The 26,167-nt window shown below is 55.1% G+C and overlaps 1 protein-coding gene across 1 annotated transcript in view; it reads right to left on the bottom strand.

The window, feature by feature from the left end:
• The window catches only part of NRG2 (neuregulin 2), a gene marked incomplete at both ends in the record, with an annotated part of 172,050 nt that extends 146,334 nt beyond the window's left edge, over positions 1-25,716 (bottom strand). The window contains one exon of the mRNA XM_082490020.1: positions 25,287-25,716. Within this exon, the coding sequence (XP_082346146.1) occupies positions 25,287-25,716 (430 nt within the window). The remainder of the gene's footprint in view (positions 1-25,286) is intronic.
• Positions 25,717-26,167: the final 451 nt, after the last annotated feature.

Raw genomic sequence — 26,167 nt, forward strand, 5'->3', positions numbered from 1 at the left:
GGGGTATCTCTGCAGCCTGGAGATCAAGACCACTTTGCATGGCAGGTATACAAGAAATCAACTGGAAGTTGCAGTAAGCTCTTGACAATGCTGCGCAGTGATAGCTGCCTGTCACTGGCTTCCCTGCCCCTGGAAAACAATCCCATGGGAAAGTCTTTGAAATCACGCCAGGAGCAGAAAATGTAGTTATAGAAGGGAAAGTGTCAGCAGCTTTCCCTGAAGACATTGCTTATTACTAAAATATATAGATTTATGGGGTCTGCACATTGAGTGGCCACACAGGCATGACCACAAAGAGCAGATAGCTGTGTCCAGCCATTTCCTGTGACAACCCCCCCAAAAAAAGCATTGGTTTCTTTGTGTCAAAAGTAGAGTTGGCCTAAAAGTGATGAGCACAAATACACCATCCAAATTGTAGAAGGGCTGCTTCTATTTCCCATGAATTTGTAAAACTTCAACAATCCTTTAAAGGAGTCGGGGATGTATATTTTTACCACAACTGAAATGTATCCTGGTTGTTTCAGCTTGCAGACTAAGAACAGGACATGTAGGAGGCCCCAGCTTTGTTCCCAGGCTGCTTCTGCATCCCAGACCCGTTTCCTAGATGCAACTGGGGCCTCAGGAGATCCCGCACCGGCATGCCCAGCCAGGCTCTGCAGGAGGGAGACAGCTCCAACAGGGAGAGCCGGCTACACAGGAGGCAGGAGCCAGCGGGAAACTAACGGGGCAGCACCAAAACTGACAGTTTCTCTCACCTCCTCCGAACTGGGGAGATGAGAGAGTACCGCAGGGTGGAATAAAAACAAGGACAAGTGCACTTGATTTCTAAACGTTCACTGACTTCCCCTCATCAAGCTGTGCTATTAGAAACAAATGCAAGAGAACGCATTGTTGTTTCCAGGTATGATTTTCATCTGAGTCCCCTTCTACACAAAGTGGTAGTTGTGTGACAGCTGAATATCTCATCTTAGGCAGATTTCTCCACGATGCTGTGGCAAGAACAAGCTTCACCCTGAGCAGATTAGAGCTGATATGAATCATTTCAGAAGACCATCATGGCCCACCATTAGTAACAGGTGCTGCCTATTAACTTTAATTAAGACACAGTTGACTTAATCAGTCCTTAACTAGGATTCAGAAAAATTTTTAGGCATAGAAAAAAAAGCCATCTGGCCCAGCTTGAGACACCAGCCTTCATCCTCTCTACCTTGGTTTCCCCTCCACATTTTTTCCAAGCGCATGGGGAAAACCATGCCAGGCTCAGACCAGAAACTGTACAGGAGCTGGCAGACATCATGATTTCCTCCCCAGCCGAGCTGGCACCACGTCAGAGCTGTCACCAGGTCTCTCCTGTCCCACTTTCCCGTGACTGGATATCACTACATGGGAGTGAGGGCCTTAGAGACTCTGGGACTAACACACACAGATTTCTAGGACAGCATGTTCCAGTTGTGAGCTCCGAAGAGCACGTTGAACGCAATGGAGAGCCAGCTCCTGCCTGGGGGTAGTTTGTAGCACCACCAAAGTCAGCTTTAGGCCGCTGCTCTGTTTTGGCCACAGCAAACCACTCCTGCAGAGCCTGTTGGCAGAACTTGGTCCCTCCCAGGGACCTCCAGACCCTCAGGTCCCAGGTCCTCCAGACTCTCAGGAAGGGAAGGACTCTGAAGGCCCTGACCATGGAGAAGTCATCACACGAAAACCTTTCCATGCACCTTGACGTGCTTCCTGACCTCCTGCAGCCCTGTGCTATCAAGGGCAGAGAGCAGACTTAGTCTGAGGTTTCCACAGTCTTCCCACACCTCTCCCAGGAAGCCCAGAAGACTTGTGCTAAGAGAGGCTGTTGCTCCTTCCCAGCATCCGTCATCTCCTATGATGAGATTAGAAGGGCACAGTTTGATAAATGCTCCTTCTGAACAGCCATCCTACTATGTGCTGCCCCTGCCTTCCTAAAAGAATACCTTTGGGGTTTGAGCATTTTTCTGGTTTGCAAGCACCACAGCACAGCAAAGGCTGACCACAAAAGAAATGTTCATCCAAGTCCTAAGGCTTAGTATTTACATCTCTGAGCACCACGGGAGTCTTGCTGCTGCTATTAGGTGTGATCTCTTGAAAACCAGACACTAAGGTATAGCAATACCAGTATATTAAACTGCACAAGGATTACATGAGCATCTGCAGCCTCATCCTGTTGCAGACTCCTTGACACTGTTTTATCTGGGATGAAACAACTCCTGGTCACAGCTCAAGAGCTGGCATGACTAAGAACCTTTCTCCATAGGTAGCCACCCTGTTTCAGTGGTTGTATTCAACAGCATGGACACAGGCTGCACCTTGGCATCTGTGCCAGAGAACAATCTCATAGCAAGGCAGCTGAGGGAGTTTGAGATGAGCCATGGCAGGAGAAGTCCAGCACCTGGTGGGACAGGAGAGCCAGGTTTCCCCATCATCCGACAGCACTGCGAACCACGTGCTACAGACACACAACAGAGTTAGTGTGCAAGAGAAACAAGAACAGCCTACCTAAGCTGATCAATTCCTGCCTTGTTTTTTTTTATCATCTCCATCAAATAAAGCATTAAAAATTTAAGTAGATCCAATAAGATGCAGGTCAGTCCATCCCTCACCCTACCTGCCAACAGCAGGAAAGCAACAGCTGGCTGGAGCTGCCAGCGAAATGGGTATCTGAATGCATGTCTCAGCCTAAAATCCTTACTCAGTGGAACAAGGGCTCAGCATCTGACAAGGCCACTGACAAACTGCTCTGTCACCTTGGAGATTTGTCAGAGGCTGTCTGTGCTGGACACAAGTCTTCGGTGAGCCTGCATGGGGAAGCAAAGGCCCGGCAAAAGATGCCCAGAAGCACATTAGGACTGCACTGGCTTCAGCCCTTCCTCCAAGGGAGCCTTTGCTTCATGACCTTGAGGTGAGCCACTCCGAGATTCAGACTGCCTGGCTGACCCTTCTGTGGAATCAGGGGAAATCATTATCATAAATGAAATAATCAAAATAATCGAAGGGTTCGCATGTCTTTCCCTCACCAGGTCTCCACCAGCTCTCCTACACCCCTCTTTCTGCTGCTTTCTCTGTCCTCTTCCCTCCTGTCTTGTGATCTCCTCCCAAAGATGCTGCCCAAAAAGCAGCAGGAAGCAGAGCAGAGACATACCCAGCACTACAAGCAGAGCACAGGACTGCCTCCAGGCAGAGCTCCGGCAAGCACCTTGCCACCACTGCCACCACTTTCACTGCAGACCCCCCTGGGCACAGCAGCAATGAGACATTTTCCACCTAATGGCAGGTTTCTAGCCTTCCCCACTCTATCCCTCCTTGTGCATGAGGAAAACTGCCAGTTCACCGCTGCTCAGCAGCTGGGACATGGGACACCCATCGCTCCTGCCTCTGCTTTACACAACTGGGCTGCAAGCCCCCTGGTGCAGTCCAGCTGCATCCCAAATCCCTGCCTGCCAAGACCAACAAGCCCTGTGATTTCTGAGTGGGAGAGTCCTGCCAGATGCCACGGGGAGCTCAGAAGCATCTCGCTGACAGGCTGGGAGTTCATTTTTCCTGGACGGTGAACGCGGTCTCTTTGCAGCAGGCTGAGGGCAGCTGAAGAAGCTGTCAGCCTCCCACCCACCCGCCAGGTCCTTGGATCCTTTGGAGAAGCCTGCCCGTGTTTTGCCAGAGACTGCCGCGTCCTGGCACCCTCAGAGCTGTGAAGCGAAACTGCTCCAACGACTCACCCCAGCTGCTGGTTGCAGAGACAGAGCCGGCAATGACAGCCAAGGACCTGCCCAGGCCAGCAGGATGTTTTCCATAAGCATTAGCAACCAGAGCAGTTAGGATCTGCACCAACCCTGTCCATCAACCTTGGCCTCCTGTCCAGGCAAGTCAAGAGGAACAGACGATGTCTGTGAGACCCTAGAGGTTCACAGCATGGTGGATTGCATCCCGTTCATCTTGCATGCTGCCTTATCACACTCAGCCAGCACTGAGGAGCCAGCCGGACAGCCAGGAGGGACGATGCTGCACAATGAAGCCTTGGGACAACAGACTCAGCTACCAATGGTGGACACTGGTCCCCAAAGCAACATTGTCTAACAACTAGAAGCAAGCTTTAACAGAGAGAAACCTTGGGTCAGACCTGCAAACGGAAATTTTGGGGGTTCTCGTTGCTAACCCAAAATAGCGCAGAACTGAGAGATGGACACCTTCAAGCTGGGGGATGGATTTCAAGCACACAGGAAAGATACTAAATAAATGCTGGGACGTTTTCACTCATCTCCTGGTGGGATGAGCTTTGTTCGTTCATATTCTCAGGCTTGTTTCAGTCACCATAAAACTTCTACAAGGAAACCACAATTCATGTGTAGTCCCACAACTCTGGGAAGTGGGGCTGTAGAAGAAACCCTTGTGAGCAGTGCCATCACCATCATAGCAACTCCTCAGGTGTCTGCCTGGGCAGTGAGCCCCTCCATACAGCCCAGCGCCCCTGACCCAAGCCAAGCCAGCCACACTTACTGTGATTTCCTCCACCATCATAAATCCCTTCTAATTCCCTCTAAATCGTTCCTTGTCTCCATCAAAGCACAGTTCCCTCCTTTCTTTGCCCAGCGGGGGGATTAGTGCAGCTCTGTGGAGCGGGGACCGCAGGCAGAGTGAAGGCAGAGCAGGACTGGGCCTGCTTGTGGATAGGCCTCTCCCTGCATCCCTGTGCCCCTGCCCTGATTTCATGGCTAATCCGAACCCATCACAAGCTGGGAGTGGGGCCACCATGGAGGCTGCCTCCTCTGCTCTCTCCCAACCATGTCAGGAGTTTTCCCCTCCCCTTGCCCATCTCCCACCCTATTCCAGGCACTGTGCTCCCTTGGTTTGGGAGCCAAAATGACTCCTCCTGATGTCTTCCAGATCCACATGCCAGCACCCACCCAGTCCCCCACTGCATCTCACCCAGGAGGCTGAAGGCAACCCAACAGTCTTGGGGCTTTCATGCGCTGGCTCCAGCCTGCAAGGCAGCATCTGCAGGCAGATTTGGGGGCTCATCCCTTCCCCTGGGGGAAAGAAGTGAGGAGCGGGAGAGGCTGCTCCACCAAGGAGACCTGATATCAATTATACAGAAGGTGACGAGAGATCGCTCCAGCCCACTATGCTCTAACCATTCAGAAGTAACCATTTCCTTACACAGTAATCCCCAAACCCTTCGTCCATCTCCAAATCGCTCCCTCCTCCAGACTGCTGCTATAGCCTCCTCCCTCACTATCTCTGGCAGGACCACGGGAGCACACCTTCTCCACTGACAGGGGAACGGCACCAAGGAACAGCCTTCAATGCATAGCTGTACTTGCAGTCATCCCCTGCAGTGCTGTAACTCCAGGAGTCAGACGTTCACAGGCACAGCCCAAGTTTTGGTGACAGCACAATCAGTTTGATGAGAACAGGTAAGATGCCAGACTAGCTCCCTTCCTCACTCACTAGCACAGGAAGGTTTGGGACCTCAGGGGCTATGCTGGAAGCAGAGCACATGCTGAAACTGAGGCGAGGATGAGCTCGAGCTACGTGGGGAGCCTTGGGTTTGGTGATGGACAAGCACAGCATCACGCTGGGCTGGACCCTGGAGCACCCAGCTGCACCAATGGGATATTTGGAGGAAGACATCCCACATTTCAGGAGTGTACTGACCCTGACCAGACCACAGTGCATTGAGGAGTTAGTGATGCATCTATGACCTGAGTACCCCCATGCCTGTGCTATGCTGGGCTGGTCGCCAGGCTGGGCTGCGCTGCTCAAATCCCACAGCCACAAGAAAAACTCAGAGGAGGAGCCCATGGGCAGCTCCCACTTGGTCCCACAATTATGCACCTGAGTGACCTCACCTTTATCCACCAGCAAGGAGTGCCTGTGAGAACATCCTTTAGGGACAGAGCTGTTTTCTTGTAAGAAAATTATATAATGGCTCGAATGACCCAAAGGGAGAGCTTCTCTCCACGGACAGGATCTGCACTGCGCTGTGGGAGAAACCTATCCAGGGTCTGTCCGATGCTGCGCAAACGTGTGGTGCCCCGCATCTGAAGGGACGTAAGGTTTACTCACTATCTATGCTCCTTATTCTGTCTTATCAAAACTGCTATTTTATTGAGACAGTTGTTGTTGGGCTTTTCCTGTTGAGAACCGACTCGATCTCGCTTCAGCCCTGCCTGGTACAGAACAGAGAGGCAGAGAGGATGCACAGCCAGCACAGGCTGCTGGCAGAACAAGGGCTCACAGTATACCAGGCCAGTGGATGGAGGCACTTGATGCACAAAGGGGACAGAGGGGCAGCAGGGAAGTGAGTGGTCAGGGGAAGGAGAAGCTAAGGAACGCAGCCCCTGGCCAGCCTGAGCCAAACCCCTGCAGCTCTGCTTCAGCCAGCTGGGACTCCCCACCGCATGCAAAATGCTCATTCCTGTGTCTTGCTCTGCCTTTCCATGGTGTGCCCACTCTGGACACAGGCACAAACCCCACTGCAAGTCCCAGCGAGGATGTCCTGGCCCATGCCTGGACCGCTCTTTACTCATTGGCCAGCCCTCTGCTTAGCAACGACCAATCCCAAAAGGTTATTTGCTGGCTACTGGGTAGGAAGATGTTGGGATTTCTTTTTTCCCCTAGTCTCCAGCACTGATCATTTCTGTCTCCGAAGGAAGCCTCTGGAGACAGACACATGGACAGACACACACTTATTGCTCCAAGAAAGGAGCATCCCAGGGCTGCCCCCGCATCGTGCAGCTTCCACTGCAGTGTGATGCGTCCCCAGGGCAGGTCCCAGATGAGAGCACAGATGTGGGGGATCCAAGAGTAGAGGAATAGCTGCATCCACCTACAGCTCTCCCACAATGCCTCAAGGATGTTACACCCTGCCCACAGGCTGTAGCTGAGACCTTACCACCTCTCGTCGTGAATCAGGGACACCCACTGCCAACACTAGCCCTAGTGCAACAAATAGAGCCCCAACAGGCTCCAGAATGAGCCCCCCCCCGGCTCCCCTGTACCAAGAACATGGGAAAACAAAGCGACTGCAGACCAGTGCCCGCAAAACCAACACAAATGAGCCCTTCCCTGTCACTCCTTTGGATGGAAACTGCAGAGGAAAGAAGCAGGGTCCAGTGGAAATCCACAGCAAGGAAACTGGGGAAAGAAATTACCTCAGACCCACTTCATGAGGCCAGTGCTGTACCATCGGTCCCAACTGCGACTGAGAGACCTGAACCTCCCCGGAAAGATCAATCTGGGCCTGAATGACTTTTAAATTCTCTTGCTGCCTGACAAGGGGTTAATATGTTGAGCACACAGGGGCTGACCTTGTGCACAAGGTGAGGCAGGCCAGCCAGAGAGGCAGGGATGAACTGGTGTTCTTCTAAACCGTGGTTTATCTCCAATCCCTCTTCAACTCTGGAAAGAGTTGGAAGTCATGAAAACCCAAGGAGGACCCTGTCAGGAGGCGGCAAGCAGGGCCTGAGCCTTGGCACGCACCCTGCACCCCCAGCTCCCAGGAAAGGGACAGGGCAGGGTAGAGCAGGAGTGGGACATGCTGGCAGACTACCAGTAGCTTTCATTCCCAGCGCAGCACCCCCCTGGGAAGGTCCCTAGAAAGCTGCTTCTTCATAAGTACATGGCATTTCTCAAAAAGCATCCAATGTACTTTGGGTTTCATCTCACGGCAGCTGGATAAAAGTGGGGAGGAGCTCAGAGAGCAGTTGGGCACATGAGTGAGTACGTCCCTCTCGGCCTGTCTGTCTGGCACGCCGGCACAAAATGGCCCTGGTGGACACGCACTGGGGTTTGTCCCACTGGGCTCCAAATCCAAAGCTTTAGGCAGAGCCCTGTGTATGTGTGGTGGGCATCACTGCGAAGCACTAGGGTGAGCAAGCCACCAGGTAACGGTGCTGCTGCTGAGCAGCCTGCCCGCTGGGGCATGGAAACGAGCCAGCTCCAGCCTCAACCCTCAAAGCCATCGCACGCATGGTGAATTCAGACTTGGGGGTCCTTCTATCCTGCCACACTCACAGAGCCCCATGGCACAGCCTTTGACAGGCTGCTGGGATCTGCTCTCCCAGCCAGACACTCCTCTGGGTGATAGCACCAACCCACGGAGCAAAGCTTAAGGTCAGAGCTTCAAGGTCTCACACTCCCCATGGCTTGGCCACCACAGCCGGGTTTCCCCAGACAGGCTCTCAGGCACATACGCTGCTGGAAGAACATAGACACTTGGATGCAGCCCTCGACACCCCCAAATCTGGGGTGAAGGTTCCCTGGAATGAACCAGGATGAGGGGAAGCATCCTGGGGTGACTGTCAGTGGGTCAGCAAGAAAGAAGCAGAACATATGACCTCAGACCAGCCTTGCCTTTCAGCAGACTGTCAGAGCAGAGGGTGTTTTGCAGTGGTCAGACCTAAACTGATGCTTCGACTCCTTCCTTTTCTCACCATGCCAGCATGGGACTGGGGATCTCACCGGGGCATTTGCTGTAATGAGTTCAGCTCCAGCAGTTAAAGTTAGAGCTCGCCTCGGCCATCTGTCTAATGCCGCTGTAATTTAGTCCAACAACTTGTGGTAACTTTTAAGGACCTTGTGCCTGCGCATGTTGCTGCTCTCAGATCTCAGCAGCCACGACCACTTCGCTGACAGGCATCCCAGGCTCCCCGAAGCGTCTGTCGTCTTATTAGCAGAGCCTCCACTTGGGATTTATTTTCCATCCAGAATTTAAGCTGAATTTATGTATTAACTAAAGACTATTAGTGCCAAAAATAAGTGGAATGCCACTTGCTCAGCAACACAGGCCTTACAAGGGACCACGTGGCACAGTCAACCCACCCAATCGCAACCCCAGAGAGGCTTTTTATAGACACCCACGTCTGATGGAGTGCAAGTGATGCTCGGCTTGCCGCAAGCTTTGCTCTGCAAGTATCTGATTGCAGGGGGAGGGGAGGGAAATATCCCTGCATCCACAGGCCGGAGGCACGGTTCCGTCCTCTCTGCTGACTAGGTAAGCAGCCAGGTGGAACTGGAACTAGTCTAGAAAAGGGTGGTGGGAGAGCTGCCTCATTTCCCTGCCATGAACACCCTCGCGTGCAGCATGCAGCTTCTGACACACGGCACACATGCTGCTGAGTGTCTCAGTGCAATATCTCAACATCAAGAGCCCTCCACTTCCCTCTGAGCAAGACTATTCAAGGGAGGAAAAGTCACCCAGCATTGTACAGCTCTAGCTGATGGTGGCTTCTCTATTTCCTAGGCTGTCCCACACACCGAGCTGGCTCAGCTACCAGGAGAGTGACACTGATGTGACCCTGAAAGCTTCTCCAAGGACTCTGACCAATCTACACTGCAAGGGATGTGAAGCCACAGCAACAGCCACCGCGCTGCCGCTGCTAGCAGCCCCAGGAAGCCCACGCTGCACAAGCTGATGCGCAGAAGGGTCAGTGGCAGGCGGAGGGCAGCCCTCACATACCAAAACAACCATGCCCGGCATGGCGTCTTCCATTCTGTTGCTCCCTGCCCGGGCAGCAGCCAGCATGGGTTTGCTGGTCTGGTAGTTGTCTGCAGTGCACTGGGTATGTTGGGCAGGAAAGGGGATGCTTTGGCCACGATACAGCATGGCGCAGCGCACACAAACAACCCATGGCCCATGGCTTGGGCCAAAGGAGCATCTGGCAGAACAGGTCACAGGCTCGCAGCAGAGGTCAGCAGGGCTGGGGCAGGTAGAGCTTGTCTGCACAAACCTCCCTGGTCCAGCAGCTGCTTGCAGAGGTCTCAAGAGCAGCTTTAGGCCATTGACTGGACCAGAAGGCCCAGGCAGGCTACTGGACTCCACTCCCCTGCTTGCCCCAGGACAAGATGCACTGGCACAAGCATCACTGTGCTCACAGTCCCACCACAAGTAGGATGCTTGCTCCCCAAGATGCAAGGCAGAAAGGCAAAAAGTCCACCCAGCAGCCTTCCTGACAGCCATTCTCTGCCAGCTTGGTCCTCACCCTGTGATTTCTGCATCAGTGATCTGCACAGGAAGGCAGAGCAGGGAGAGCAGGCAAAGGCATCTGAGAAGCAGGGAACGGGCAGGTCTGACAACAACAAGAAGCCCAGCACCAGGCCTCACTTTGCAAAGAGTTTATGAGATACAGTCCAGTCTGGCAAAGAGCTGCTCCTCATGCTATCCCAGCTCCTGCTTTGCCCAAGAGAGAGCTTGGGCAGAGCTCAGCCCATTGCCACTGCAGCCCCAACCTCCCCAGGAACGGTGCCCAGCCACACTGCTCCTGGTGGTTCCCGGCCTCCAGCCCTGCTCTCCACAGCCTGGCCCATCCACTGCACGTTCACTTGAGAAAGACTTAAAAGCACAGTTCATCCTAGGAGCATCTGGGGTGGGCTACAAAGAGCGGCTCAGAGAAGCAAGCCAAGACCAGACAGGCCACGCACAAGAGTGGTCTACAGGAGGGATGGGGTCTGGGGGCACAGCGGTGTCTCCCTGGGACATGTGCTGTCAGGTTTCAGGCACAGCCCAGGGAATTTGGTCCTCTGTCCTCCCAGGACAGTGGTGAGCTGAGGCTTCCCTGTCAGGCATGGCAGGAGGACAGTCTTCAAGAGCGTGCACTGTGTTTTTAGACTCCCACCTGCCCCAAGTGCCTGTGGGCAACGACAGGCAGGGCCTTACAGAGCCCTGGACGAGACCTACAGGGAGGGAGAGAGGGGAGAGCAAGCTGTGAGCATATTCTGCACCTAATCCAGAGTAGCCTGGGTGATGAAAGCTCCAAGGAGTCAATGGCACAGCGGCAAAAGAGCTCGTGCACATGCCCTTGTGCATCATTTTGACAGCAGTGCAGAGACCTCTGTCCCACAAAGCTGAACAGGGGAGATGCCACCCCTCCACAGCCCTCGCTCTGAGGGGATGGGGAACGTAAAGACAGTGTCCAAGGCCAAAGAAGCACAGTGAGCACACAGGGGCAGCTCTGGATCCATGTTCTGCAGGCAGATAAAAGGCTGCCTGACTCTGTTGCTCCTCTTTTATGGGGAAACCTCCACTGAATACACCAGGAGGGAGGTGGGAGACACCCAAGTGGAGTGCTAGCATCAGCTGCCTCCTTGGCCAAGGGTCTGTGGCACCCTGTTACACATACACTAACTCACAGGCCAACACTCCCCAACAAACCAGGGGGACCCACACAGCCACCAAGTCTCCAGCTGTCTGCAGGCCTGCAGTTACAGGCAAGTGAGAACTATATGGCCAAGAGGTCCTGGGCCTTCCACAAACAATCACAGAGTGGCTGAGGTCGGGGGACCTCTGGAAGTCACCTGATCCAAGCCCCCTGCTCAACCAGGGCCACCCAAAATGGGTTGTCCAAGTCCGTGTCCAGACAGCTTTTAAATGCCACCAAGGATAGAGACTCCACAACCTTCTTGAGCAACCTGTGCCAGTGCTTGGTCACCCCCACAGTAAAAAAGTGTTTCCTAGTATTCAGAGGGACCATTAGCCTTCTCTGCCTCAAGGGCACACTGGTGCCTGGGGTTGTTTCTCCCCGAGTGCAGGACTTTGCAGTTCTCCTTGTTGAGGTTCCTGTCAGCCCATTTCTCCAGCCTGACGAGGTCCCTCTGGATGGCAGCACAACCCTCTGGCGCATTAGCTGCTCCTTCCAGTCTGGTGTCAGCTGCAAACTTGCTGAGGTACATGCTGCCCCATTGTCCAGATCATTAATGAAGATGTTAAACAGGCCTGGACCCAGAATTGACCCCAGGGGTACACCGTTAGTTACTGCTCTCCAGCTAGACTGTATATGACTGATCTCCACCCTCTGGATGCGGCCATTCAGCCAGTTCTCAATCCACCCCACTGTCTGCTCATCCAGCCCATACATCAACAGCTTGTCTATGAGGATCTTCTGAGAGACAGCGTCAAAGGCCTTCCTGAAGTCCAGGTAGACAATGTCCACTGCTCTCCCCTTGTCTACCAAGCCAGTCATTGTATCCCAGAGGGTGATCAGGTTGAACACAATGGTCTTCCTCTAGGCCATCTCTGACTTTTTTGACTTTTCACCTTAAAAATCATCCAACTTCCTAGGAAAATGCCTGTCTCACCAGCAAACTCCTGCAAGAGCCAGACCTAGAAGGGACGTTGAGAGTCCTTCCCAACAGGCAGGCCTAACTTACGTGTCCCGCACATTTAGTGGCACCAGACAACTTCATATTGCCACTTCTCATCCAAATACCAAATTTCCACAAAATTTCCTCCAAAAATAGGTCTAAATGGAAAAAAAAAAGGTCATGGAAACACCTTCGAGTTTTCACACAGGGTGCAGCCTCAGAGCGCATTGCAGAAAAAGGAATCAAAGTCATCGTTAAAAACATGTTAGGGTTTTCTTAGCTCAGCTGCAATTATCGCTCTGAAAGCTGAGGATGTACGATAGAGAAGAGTGTGTGTGGGAGGGAGGAGAGAAGGGGGAAAAGAGAAAGACAACAGCAGCATGGAAGGAAATTCAACACTGCCAAGTGAAAGCCACTGTGACAGGCAGAATTTATTTCCTTGCAGAAGGGTTTCCCATGTCATCCACTACACAGAGAAGAAGAAAAAAAAACATTATTTTGAAGAACACCAGCCATGAAAGTATTACTCCTAGGAGAGGAGATTCCCTTGTATGCTGTAGCCAGGAGATTACCCCTATGTATGCCGTTCCCTCACCCTCCAACAAAAGATGAGTTTAGCCCAGCAAAATATGCTCCACATAAAATCCTGTTACCAGCCTGACTTGCTGGACGGTGTGTTTTACAGCAAACATCTCCAAACCTCCAAGCCCCACTGCTGGGCAGGTTTCACCCCTTCCTACTGATCCGATGACCCTCCTAGGAACGTCATTTGCCTGGCAGGTTGCTGACCTTAGTTTTTAATAGGAGGAGCCCAGTGCATGGGCCTCCCACACAGGCACTGCCCATCATCATGACCACTCTTCCCTCCTCAAATCTGGTTGCCGGTGTGCAGTGCCTGGGAATCTGTGCCGTGGCACGAGGTTTCGCCTCCAGCAAAGGCAGGCAGCAGAGCCGGCAGGAGCTGCTGCTTGATGGGGCATCGCTGACCCCGCTCCTCACACCCTCAGCCCAAAGGAGACTGAGACAGCAGCTCTGCTACCAGCCTTGGCTGCACTGCTGGGATCTCTGGAAAGGCCCCGGGACCAGTCCAGTTAAGAAATACTCGAGTGAGACAACTTAGACTCTGCAGCCTCTTTGGGCCAGAATCAGAGGCTTGGCAGGGCTCGTCTCTGCTGTGCTTCAGGTCAGAATTAACGTGGCACCCCATGGCCCAGGAGGTGAAGCACCAAGGACTTTATTGCCTACCCAGAGAAGGGAAGGGCTAGTGCTGCTCCCCTGGCTCTGGGACACAGCCTGACCACCGGGCAAGTGCGAGGGGTGGGAAATTCCCCGAAGGCAGAGTGATGGGAAAGGGCACTGAGTTACAAAAGAGATGATGGGAAATGAAACTGTGTGACACGTCCTGTCCCAGCAGGTTCACACAATGCTTTCAGTAAATCTTGTGCAACATAAGGAAACATCCCAGATGGAGATCAGCCCTATCCACAAAGCCTCAGCATCCCCCATCCCAGACACAAGCCCTGCAGGGATCTGCGCAGGGGCAGGGACTAAGTGACTTCTCTGAGAACCTGAGCTACACCACAGCACGCACAGCCACACATCTCCCCGTGCATCGAGAGCGAAGGACAGTACGAGACCCCTCTCTTGAGCTGTAGAGCACCGTGACTCGAGGAGCCACCTCCAGCCCCAGGGCTGGCAAAGGCGGCCCAGTGTTTTCTCTCTGCTCAAAGAACCCTCCGGAGCCTCCTTCCTGCAACAGCCGTAGTTTTATTTCCAGTTACCAGTCTGATTACGGTGACGCCGTGTGCTTTCTTGGCACATTTTCTACAGGTGTATCAACACCGTGAGCAGGATTTCCCCCGCTCCCTTGCCCCTGCACTGTGCTGCTGTGACAGCTCTGGTCTCTGTGCTTTTGCTCTGATGCCACGGAGCAGAAGGCCGTTCAGCCTGCGGTGCCTGGGAAGGAAGGAGAGGCCTGAAGCCGTCTGCGACCTGAGGCAGGAGGGCTCCCGGATTAGCTGTCTCAGCACAGGCAGAGAGTGCAGTTGTCTTTCCTCTCACCAGGAAGAGTCTGCAGAAGTCAACACACACACAAAACCTGCCTGTCTGGGTTTGGATCACCTCCCAGCAACACGTACTGACACGTAGCATCCCAGAAAGCTGGGGAATGGGCCCCAATAGTGACTCTCGGGGTCATTTCAAGCCGCAAAACACAACTCTAATCTCTCAGCCCCATGCAGCAGCTACAGATTTGCAGAAGTTTGCAAGCATCAGCAGACCAGCTACTCAGCCTGCCTCACCCAAGCATCCGTCCATCACAGCGAGCACCACAAAGCTGCTCAGCCCTCGAACAGCTTGGGAAATCCTCTCTCCACACCGTCATGCAGCATCAAGTGCCCTCGGGGATCCGTGCTTGCCGCCAGCACTCCCAGCTAGTTCTGAGCACCAGAAAAACAGCCTGGATGCCAGAAGCCTGCATGTCACCACGCAATGGACTGACAGAAATCGTTTCTTCACACGTCACAGCTCCCCCACGCAGAAGGAGGTGCTGCTGCAGATCTGAGGCAGGTTTGAGGACTGTAAGCTTATGTCTTTGTGGATCTAACGCCTTGCCTGTGAGCTGAGCTTGGCTGGGAAATGCTCAGAGCTAGGCGGCCACCCAAAGAGAGTCAACACGCTGCTGGCTGGGACCAGGCAGGTCCCTTGCAGACCCGCTCCAGGAACAAGCCAGGGCTTCTCCAACCCCAGACACCACGCAGACCCTCCCAGCTGCACGGAGTGCAGGGTCTGCCTCTTTAGGAGGCTCTGCCACCTCCAGGGAGAACCAGTTGGCAGCAGAGCCAGCCCTGCACCCAGGGGGATGGACTACTCTGAGGTCCATCAGTGAAATGCACTGGAGAGAGGACGGGGTTTCATTACCATTCCTGTCGATTACCGGCACTGATAGGAACCCAGCACACTCCCGGTTTTCGCCTGCTCCCCAGCAGAGCACGCAAAGCAGCACCCTTCCTGCTTGCCAGGCAGGGAATTGCGGTGCGGGGACGCTAAGCAGCTTTCCTGCGATCAGTGGCACAGATGGGAACTGAACCAAATCTCCAAGCACAGCCCCCCCTTGCCGGCATCGCCTCCTCCCAGAGCACGAAGCCACCCAAGCACAGCTCTCTGCAGCGCGTGCACCCAGCACAACTGCATGGCCACAGGGCTGAGACAAGCCCGTACGCCTGGCTTTCTGTGCTGCACCCCCTACGCCGAATGTCCGTACACTAGAAATGGGCTAGATACTCCACAAAGCTCCTTCTCTGGAGCACGGTCCAGGTGATGGAGATCAGGCTCCACAGAGGAATTACTGATCAATAAATGGAGAAATGCGCCACTGCCTCCCCACAGAGCGCGCCCCTCCTGAGGAGAAAGCCACTGCACTGCTTCACCCCCATGTTGTTCCTCTCCCCACTGTAGCCCACCCCTTCAGGCAATGAGGCATTTGGGGAAATGCAGAATCAGCGGCTGCACCCCAAGCATGCGGTACGCACAGGCACAGCCTCTGGGAACCTGCGTGATCCTTCTTCCCTGTGGCCTCAGTGAGGCACTGTGTGAAAAAGGACCTTCTTTGGGTGACCCCATGCCTGCTGCTTCCCATCACCCTAGTTCTTGCAAGTATAGAAGAAGTCCTAATTTCCATCCAAACCATCCTACATCTACCACTATGTCCTACCCAGTGCCCAAAAACCTCAGGGCCTTACCAGTGTCTCACCTGCATCTGACCCTCCCAAACCCACCAGAACACCTCACCCCCTCTTGGTTTTCCCCTCCTTGCCTGTGAGCCCATTTGCGCTCTAGGGCATCGTCTGGTCTGGGCCTCCTACAGCATCTGCCGTGGCCTGCAGTTGCTGTTGTGCCTGAATGTCCATGGAAACAGCAACAGTCATCCTACAGACCCAGCCTCTTGTGTTCCCCATGCCAGGAAGACCAGTTTAAATTACCAACCAAGGGAGAAAGTGTGCCAGCAAAGAGCGATCCCTCTGTACCGCAGACCTCTACCCTGGCTGCATCCCCATTTCCTGACATCAAGGCATCTTCCTGGGAGTGTTCAAGATCAGGGGAGCATTGGGATGGTGGGACACTCGTTTGAGGTGCTTGGGGACCAGCAGCACTGATGGAGGCCAGAGGAGCAGGGCTGGGTGCACAGGTGCTGGAATGGGCACTGCCTCTTCCTGCCGCATATATGGAGCGTGCCGAGCCAAGCCAGGAGCTGCAGGAAGGACCTGGCAAGAAAACTCCTCCAGCACCTTTTTGCTGCCTCAGCTCTGCAGATTTGGGGATGTGTCTGTGGGACTCAGGCTCTCCAGTGCCATAAGAAAAGGACTGAGGGTCTCCTCAAAACCAGCAGGTAGCACCCCGCCATGCCAGGTTCCTCCAGGACAGGAATCTCCACTTCATTGCAGCACAGGACATAAATGTGCAGTTGCCCGGGCAGGCAGCAAATGTCCCATGGCCCCATGACAAGAGGCTCTGATGTTCCCTAGGTCGCATCAGCCTCACCAGGCAGCTCCCCACAGAGCTCATGGCCAGCAGCACAAGAGACAACCTGGCAGCCAGGATGGGAAGACAGCTCCTTCTCCCAGCAGGGATACAGAGAGAAGGCGGCTGAGACCCCACATGACAGAGGATCGTCCCAGGGATGCTGATGACTTCAGCTGGACTCCCAGCAGCAACTGCCAGCCTGGCTCAAGGCTGAAAGCAGCCTAGGGGAGACTCAGCCACTCAAGTCCCCGCTCTTCCCCTGCTCCATACCAAGCCATGCAGAAGGGCAGCTGAGGAAGACCGGAGGGGTGGAGGTGGGAAGGAGGGAACACCCAGAGCAGCAGGTCCAGACAAGGGTCAGAGGTTCCCATCATTGCTGTTACTACTGTCCTGCAGACCCGTGGGGAAAATCCAACCTCCAAGCAAGGCGTCCTGACAGCCCACTCATACTCCATGTCATACTTCCAGGGCTAATGAATGTGTTACTAATTATCCTTCACACACCCACACACCTCTGCATGCTGGGAAAGGCCACGTTACATTGGCAGAGGCTGACAGTAGAGGCTGTGCCTGATCCTGACCTCACCTTGGCTTGACCCAAGTGCAGCCCACCTCAAACAGCTAAAGCGGACAGTGCAGCAGCAGGGAGCCAGGGTCCAACGGGGACAGGCTCCGGCAAGGGCAGCAGCCAGGGCTGGTGCATTGCTGCCAACTTTGAGACAGCCCAGAAAGCAGAGCTAATTCCAGTCCCCACCCTCCTGCCAAGCCATCTGCCTGCCCCGAGACCACCGAGAGGATCCTGAACAGCATTTCATCATTACTGAGCCATTACCAAAAGTGGATGAACAGTGATTGATTATAATGAATGCAAATACCTGCCTTCCGACCCCAGATTGGCAGGACCTGACTAGCTCTCCCACTAAATAGTACAACATGTCCTTCCACAGGCTCTGCAAAGCCTTCCCATCCTCCTCAGCGTTTCCACAAGCCATCAGGCACAGCACTGCTCACCCAGACCTGCCCTAGAAAACCATCACATCCAAAATTTGGTTTCCATCAACCCTTGGGCCCTGCTCGAACCCACAGATCCCACATGGCTCATTTCCAGCACCCGAACCCATTGGGAAGGCTTTCCCGGAGTCCTCACCTTCATCAAGAAAGCAAAGGGAAGTCCCCTCACACCAGGACAGGGTGAGAGTGGGGGTCAGCAGGGTGGGAGCTGGGCGTTCTGTCACGAGCGTGACATGTCCCCATTCATCAATCACGTGTGTCCCACTGCAGAGAGATGCTGTGCCCACAGATGACAGCAGCGAGCTCTCCTCCAGTAGGCCACCAACTATGAGGCATTCCTGCAAAACCAGGACATGCGCTCCAGCCTATGAGGGTGAACTCAGTTGCCCTCCATGAGCCAGTAAGTGACAGGAATTCAGGAAAGGATAGTGCTGTCCTGCTGCAGACAACAGGGCATGGTGGGGGGACCAGTGAGAACCACTGCAGCCACCAACCCCAGCCAAGAGACCTGGAAGAACTGTCCTGGCCAGGTAGAGATGGTGTGAGTAGAAGCACCGTGTGCCTGGGCTACAACATCAGGCAACAGAGTGGGAATGGAACTGAGCACCAATCTAGTCCCTCGTCTCAGATCCTCCGAGCAAGCTATCTTACCTTGCCTGCAAGGAGATCACCCATACCAGGGTCATTCCTGGTGGGTGTCTGCCCAACCTACTGTCAAAACACTCTGCTGATAGCTCTCACCCAGCTCCAGAGCAGGCTACTAGGGACAAGGAGTTAACTCTTCGCAGAGGGGCAGATAGCCCTGGTTTGCAGTTCCCGCAGCCTTGTCAGGACTGTTGCCATCTTCTGGCCTCTCTTCTGCACGCAGCTTCTTCCCATCAGCCCACCTAGCTCCATCCTCAAGGTGCCACACCAGCTGGGGCTATGCTCAGCCCATGCCACCACCATAAGTCCCAGCCCAGTTCCAACCCTTGATTCATACTGGGGAACACTTCTAGGAGGTCACCCTTGGCTCATGGTTTGGGCTGCAGAGATACCTTAAGAGAGCGATTGCTTGGGGTAAAACCCCGAGACAGGAGAGAAGACCAGAGAGGATTCCTTGACACAGGCAATCGGCCAGCAATGCCAAGACATGGCTACAGACTCGGCAAGAGCTGGCTGACCCTAACATGCACAGAGACAAGAGACCCCTGCTCAGCTGAACACCAGCACCCTGGGCCTCCAAGGCAGCATCTCCTGTCCCCTTCTGACACACTGAACCTCTCATTTTCTCATTTCCTTTTTCTTCCCTGATACAAAGTCCGACACACACACACCCCCCGTCCCGAACAGCTTCAGTGCTATCTGCTGCGACTTCCATTCAAAACTTGCCGCCAAATCCTCCGAGCACAGAGCTGATCCTTCCCCTACCCCACCACATACTAGGTTACACAAATTATTTTCATTCAAGCTGCAAATCATCTGCTCCCCTCTAGTATGGCATGTTCTGGGGAACCTCATGTTTTCCTCCTCCAGACCAGTCACCCTTTCACCCTGGATGGAGCTGGACCATAGGGATTAAACGAAAGCAGTTTTCACTGGCGCTTCTGGCCAAGCTTTGCAGCACAGAGCCCAGCACCAAGCTGCAGCAGCCAAGCACTGGGAGCGCGGTCATTCGGCGGAGAAAGAGCAGCACAGTGATTCATCTTCCTTTTGATCTTTAGCCTACCTTTGCAGACTCAATACCCTGTCCCCAAAATTTCTGGCAGGTGGCAGACCTCTCCACCTCCCCCCAGACCTGAGAAGGTAAATGCGGAGAGGTGCTGGCACCCTTCAGGGGTTCGACTGCTGCACACCCAATTCAGTAGGCGAGCAGATGCCTGGCTGCCAAAGTTGCCAGGGAGATGAGCTTCCTCCGGAGCCTCCCCTCGCCGCACACGTCTGCCTGAGCTCCCGCCGAGGACAGGCGTCCTCCGCCATCTGCACCGGACAGAACACCTCACCAGGGAGCGGGGCAGAGCCTTCTCCTTCAAACGGCACCATTTGGACGTGAGAGAGCGGTCCAGCAGTTTGGGAGGGTGCGTCCTTGCATCCTGGCAGCCCCCTCTCATCAGCGGGGAGAGCAAAGAGAGAGGCAGGATTTACTGACATCTTTGCTACACTCAGCCCACCTCCCTGCCAGGGCAACCGGTGCTGACCACACGGCCGCACCCGGCCCCGAGTGGGCATAGAAGGACTGACAGAAACTGCCAGACAGCCCCAGCGCCTCCCGGCTCAGCGGAGGCATTTTATCGCTTCCCAGCACTTTATCGCTCAGGCTCCTCTGCAGTGAGAATTTCTCAGACGATCAGAGTCGCCCACAGGCTCGCAGCCTCGCAACCCTCCTGCCCACCACGGATGCATCTCCTGTGGCTCCTGCTGGCCAACACCACCACTCATCTCCACCCGTCTCACTCCCCCCGCACCCTTGCCTGCCAAAGGCCGGCACGGCTCGCTGGGGGAAGCCTACGCGCCGTTCCAGGGCAGCACGGCTCTCCTTTGCACTCAGAGGTGTCATGCAATGACTCAGGAGGGGAAACGGAGACAAGGCGCGCTCCAGCACCCATATCCGATGCCCTAAACCTGGCACAGCAGTAGCCGTTCCTCGTAGGACCCGTGCCACGCTGCTCACAGGAACTCGCCACCCCATCTGATCCTGCTGAGAGAGGCACCCTCACCCCAGCAGTACAGTACCAAAACTGAGCCCTTGCAGGACTTTGTAGTAGATTTTGGGGCGTGCCAAGTGCCTTAAGGCTCAAGGCCCTGGTGACCATGGTGTATTTTGCCTTACACAGCCCAAACCAAGTGGGGAGCTCAGCTGCAGCAGAACACGGCTCCCTTTTTGCCTGGTGATGGGTGTTTATTGCCTCTGTGCTCCCAAGCATGCACCAGTTCCTGATCCAGATCCAAACCCAAGCCAAGGTGTTGCCTGTGATTTAGAAAGGGCGTTACGCTTCAGGGCCCATATCTAAGGGTTATGAGCTAGCAGAGCACAAAGACAGCCACCGAGCAGCAGCTGGTGCCCAGGGGCTGCGCACAGAGAGGCCCTAGATATAGAAACAGCACTGCTGGGATCACGCAGGAGCCTTTTTAGTCTCCTGTTACTCATAGAGATCCTTGGGGAGATGCTTTATTTAGTCAAACGTTTCTGAAAGGGAGACTAAGAAATTAGCCGGGCTTTGCTCCGCACACGGGACGTGCCTGGGAGTTGACAACCTCCGTTGTTTCAGGCACAGCTCAAGTCACTTGGACCTGCAGCACCGGCTGAGCAAAGCAGCAGTCTCCGTTTCTCCATCACGGCTGGCTCAGGCGGGAGAAGAGGAGCTGACCTGGCCATGGTCACCCAGCCACCCTGCATCCATTCCCAGGCCAGATCCTGTGTGCCAGCTAACCAGGAGCAGAGAGCACCCAGAAACGTGCCGTCCTTGAGAGGGGTAAAAGCTTTCTGCAGCAAAGTGACCGTTCCCCATCTGCAGAAACCCGAAGTTTTCACTCTTCTGCCAACCTCAGGAAGTGTGATTTTCTGAAGGTGGTGAGAAATAGTTTCAGACAGCTCTAATTAGCAGGGTGGTGCATGAGAAAATCCAGCTTTGCTGCTCCCTGCTCCACAGCTGTCCTGGGACAGAGGGAAAGCAGCGGCACCGGTGGCTGGAGCCCACCCGCAGCCTTCCCCCGTGCCTGCCTGGCTTGCAGCAAGCCCAGTGATTTGCAGGATAGCAGAGAGGGATATTTTTGCGTGAGCTGCTGGTCCAAAGTTGCCAGTGCTATTTCAGGCAGCAACACCTACACTGTAATCCAGAGGGCTGTATTTTCCCGCGGGCGCTTCAAAATCAGACCTCCCTCCTCTTCTCGCAGGCCAGCTGTGACCAACCTGGCTGCCAGAACGAACAGATAAACAGGTCCAGCATCCTGTGGCCACCGAGTCCGAGGCCACAGCCCCAGCACATTCCCGATTCCCACCGAGACCAAGGCACCTTCCCACTAGAAAAAGAAAAAAAAAAAAACAAACAAAAGACCTCTCACAAGAAGTACCTGCTGCAACAACAGATCCTCTGCCAGCAAATCCTCCCGGGGATCTGCCACCACCAGATTACTCGCTCAGACTAAGCCAGCTAATCCTACAGGCACGTCGCGTACTTTGTCCTGGAACTCGGCAGCGTTTTCGGTGAGGTGCTCCAGGAGATGTACAAGCTCTCATTAAAGCTACTTTGCAACTTCCTGCATATGGAGGCAGGAGGACATTTGTTCCTCTGGGAAAGCAGAAATCAGAGCTCAGACGGGTTAAATCCCCACCAGCCAGAGCCCCTCCTTTGTGCAAAATATCTGCAAATATATCTTTCGCCCAGAGGAAGCACGGGCTGATACAGAGTGGAAAGCAGATGATGACACAAGCCACCGTCAAAGGCCAGGAGGGTCAGGACCACACAGCCCTTTCTGGACTCAGACCAGGTCCCAGCAGGGATACCACGCCACACAGCCACCCCACCAGTGAGAACCAGCGCCGCATATGGCACCTATTTCTTCCTCCTTGATCAGTGCATGTAGGCACCCAGGAGATAAGACACCATCCAAAATTAAGGAGCTAAAAGATGTAAAGAAAAGAGACAGGAGGAGAGGCAATAACAGGAATCATTATATAACAGTATGGGAAAAAAAAAAAAAAAAAAAAACAAAACAATAACACCACCAGTGCAGAAGAGGTTTTAAGATGGGCAAGTGGGTGGTGAGACCTGCGTGCCAGGGGGGATGCAAACCCACAGCCGGGCAGAGATGCAGAGGCTGCAAACCTCTGGGGTTCGCAGGTGGGGAAGCTCCAGCCTCCAGAGCCTGCCCAGCAGTGGGATGGCCAAAGTGAGAACCCCCCCCCTGGATCTCAGCACACTGCACAGAGCGGTTTTCCCGTTCTGCCTCCCGCACCCCAGGCTACCCTTCCCTCTCCTCCAGCCTCCCTGGCTCTGCCCGGCGAGGGTCTGGGTCCCGTGCAGAGCCCCGCCACCCACCTTCTCTCCTCTGAGCGAGCTGTGCAAACAGCAGAGACTGTTCCTTGGAGAGAGACACAGATGCTCCAACCACAGGCCTAATCCTGCAACGCATCCTGGACCTCGGCAAGAAGCGAGAGTGGAGGACACGCAGCATCTTAGCCTGGGAGAAGGGGATGAATCACTAGAAAACAGACCCAGGCATGGAGCCAGAGCAGGGGGAAGATGGTCCGGCAAGGCCTCCATCTTTGGGAGTGAGGGGGGGATTGGAGTGATCAGAGCCACGAGGTCCCCCTCCACCCACTCAGAAGTGGTCCCAGTGTCTGTCTGTCCCCCCGTCTCCATAATATCCCTAACAAGGCTGTCTCCATAATATCCCCAACATGCCTAACAATAGCCCTGCAGCCCTCCGGATCTCCCCTCCCGGCAGAAACCGAGGAGCAAGAAGGCAGACCGTGGCCTGGTTTCCCAGTCCACGCATCTTTCCAGCTACAAATCAGAAGAAGCTGCCAGGAATGTCACCTTCAGAAGTAACCTCCCAGCCGAACCGAGAGCGTGAAGTGCTTGGGGAACCACAAGTTCAGCAGGCTGAGCCTCCCGTTTAATCTTCATCGCTGAACCAAACCACAGTTATGACAGTTCCCAACCACCAGCTTTTATTTTTCCTTTGCAGTCTGCCATAGAGCTCTGCTGAGACGATGCTCCCGACAACCTGCAGCATCCCTTCGCCAGGGAGCCTATTCAGACCATCAAAAATACAGACACAAAAGCATCAGCTCCGAGAAGGTGTCACGGGCAGAATGACACCCCTCAACTTGTTGTTACATCAGCCTACACGTTAACGCTTTGGGCCTGATCCAGGAAGCAATGGAGCAGCCTCTGTTCCTCTTAAAGTCATACCCTGCTGCTCAGAGATGCGCAAGTTTGGGATCCTTCTCGCTTTAAAAAAGAATAAATAAAATAAAAGCCACGTACCTTTTGCTGTGCTTTTACCTGATGATGAGACCACAGTCCCGAGAAATTCCCCCATTTACCTTCCTTGTAACTCTGCGACAGCTATTTCACCAAATCCTCTATGTCCACAATGGCCCACATACAGATGCACATGAAATTAGTGTCTCCCAAATTAGTTTTCTCGTATGCAGTCCTAGCCCATTTTCCTCAACAACACGTTATGATAGGCAAGGTTCCACCTTTCTCCCAGGAAATGCAATCTTCTAAATTTATCTTTTGGATAACTAGAAAAGGAGACAGGTCTGGCTTTCAAAATCTGGGGTCAGCAGTCCCGACTGGCAAAGTATTTGCCCCAGAAACACCTCATTAATAACACAACAACAACAACAACAACAAAGCAGCACACAGATGTTCATTACAGAGCTAAATATAATCTGACAAAGCACCTTGCTTTTAATGAGGCAAAAGGCCAATTAACCTGGTAAGGAAGTACCATGCGCTGTCATTGAGTGAGGAACCTGGATTCCCTGGAGATACACCCTGTGAATCCTCATAACCCACCAAACATGAGAGACTCAAATCCGTTTCTGAGGGCACGGCACGGCGCTCGGAGCTCTCCGGGTTAACGCTGGCCTTCTCCGGATTTTGTGACACAGTATCTGAGCATTCAAGCTGGACGAAGGGCCGGCCTCACATTTTTGTAAGCTCAGATGCTAACCCGGGGAAAATGCAGTCATTGTCTTTGCCTGGTCCTCCACCGCCCAGCCCATCCCAGGTATTTGCCCTGCCGGCGGACAGCAAGGAAAATCGAGGAGTAACGCTCCGGCAGGCGCTTCCCCATCGAAGTAATTTCATAACTGCCTTTACAAAGGTGGTGGAGGACCCGCACACAGCACGCGCGGCCAACAGCGCGAGGGCATTGACAGCGAGCACCTAAACGCGCTGAACGAACAAAAGAAAGCCAACTTCACAACGTGAGGCCGTTATTAAGAAGGAGGCAAAACTTCCCGGCACTTAGGGCACACCCGGAGAGCCAGTACGTGCCCCAGGCCCCCGCACCCCCGGGAAAGGGCCCCCCTCCGCAGCAGTAAACACTCCCGGGGAGGGGACGACAGCAGCAGCATCAGTGCGCACAGAGTTAACGGAGCCACCACCGCACGCCGGTGGCGGCTCTCCCGGCCCGGGGGCTGCCCGCCATCACCGAGGGAACCGGCACCCGAGGCGGGGGTTGGGGGGCGGCGGGGGGGGACACACACACACTGGAAAAGCGCCCAGACCGAGCGCTCCAGCGCCGGAGAGCCGGCGGCCCCGGGCGCAGCGGCAGCCGGGCTGCGGGTCCTTCCCCGGGGCTCGGGGGCTGCGCTACCGACACGGCAACGGCGGGGGGGGGGGGGGGGGGGGGCCGGGGTAGACAGGGACCTTGAGCCGGGCGAGCGGGCAACCCGGGGCCGGGCTGAGCGGGGGGGAGCGCGGCTGCGGCAGCCGGGCCCGGCGGAGCGCATCGCCCCCCGCTGCCGGCCGGGTTAAGGGGAGGGAGAGGGGGGGGAAGGGGGTGGCGATCGCTAGCCCCAGGTGGGGCTACGGTTCTGTCTCCCCGCGGCTTGCCCGGGGCTTCCCCGCCGCCGTTCCATCATCGCCCCCACCACCACCACCATCCCCGGCCGCCGCCCCCCCCCCCCCATCCTCCGCGGCGCGGCCCCGTACCGCAGTCGGCGCAGAGGATCCGCGCCACGTCCCGCTTGAGGTTCTTGCCGCTGGTATCGAGCGGGGCGAAGGCGGTGCGGTAGACGAGCGGCTCCTCGGTGGGCTCCAGGAAGAAGATGTAGCGGTGGTTGCGCTTCACTTTAAAGCAGGGCGCCTTGGAGCCCACGCTGATGAGCTGCTCCCGCTGCAGCCCGCCGCTGTTGAGGGGCCACAGGTCCAGCACCTTGACCAAGACCCCCCCGGCGGGACCGGCGGCTCCTCGGCTGTCATTGCCACCGCCGGCGGGGGTCCCCACGGACTGCACCTTGCCCTCCAGCACCACCGCCGCCGTGTACGCCTGGTCCTGCACCGACTTAAGGCTGGGCGAGTAGCAGGCGAGGGAGACGCCGAAGAGCAGCATGGAGAAGCCGGGAGCCGGGTCGTGCCTCATGCCGACGGTTGACCGTTCGCTTCCCTTTTTTTTTTTTTTTTTTTTTTTCCTTTCCTCTTTTTTTTTTTTTTTTTTTCCGGATTTTTGTGGCGGTTCCCCCCCCCCCCCCCCACCCGCCCCCCACCCGCCGGCCCTGCGGCGGCCGGGCTGCGGGGCTTGCGGCGGGCGCGGCGGGGCGGAGCGGTGCTGCGCGGCGCGGCGCGACGCGCAGCGCCGCGGAGCCAGGGGGGATCCTCCCTCCGCTTGAAGGAGGTGGGATGCGATGCTGACCCCCCCCCCCCCCCCCGCAAAAAAAAAAAAAAAAAAAAAGAAGGTGATGCCCGCTGCGGGAGGAGGAGGGGGGGGAGGGAGATCCCCTGCATCCCGGTCGCCCACCTCCCTCCCCCCCCCCCGGGGATGGAGGCAGATGGTGGTTGGCTTCATCTTCAAGCCCAAAGGGTTCACAGAAACA

Source organism: Vanellus vanellus (assembly GCF_965231255.1).
Source record: "Vanellus vanellus genome assembly, chromosome: 13".
In the NCBI taxonomy this organism is placed as follows: Eukaryota; Metazoa; Chordata; class Aves; order Charadriiformes; family Charadriidae; genus Vanellus; species Vanellus vanellus.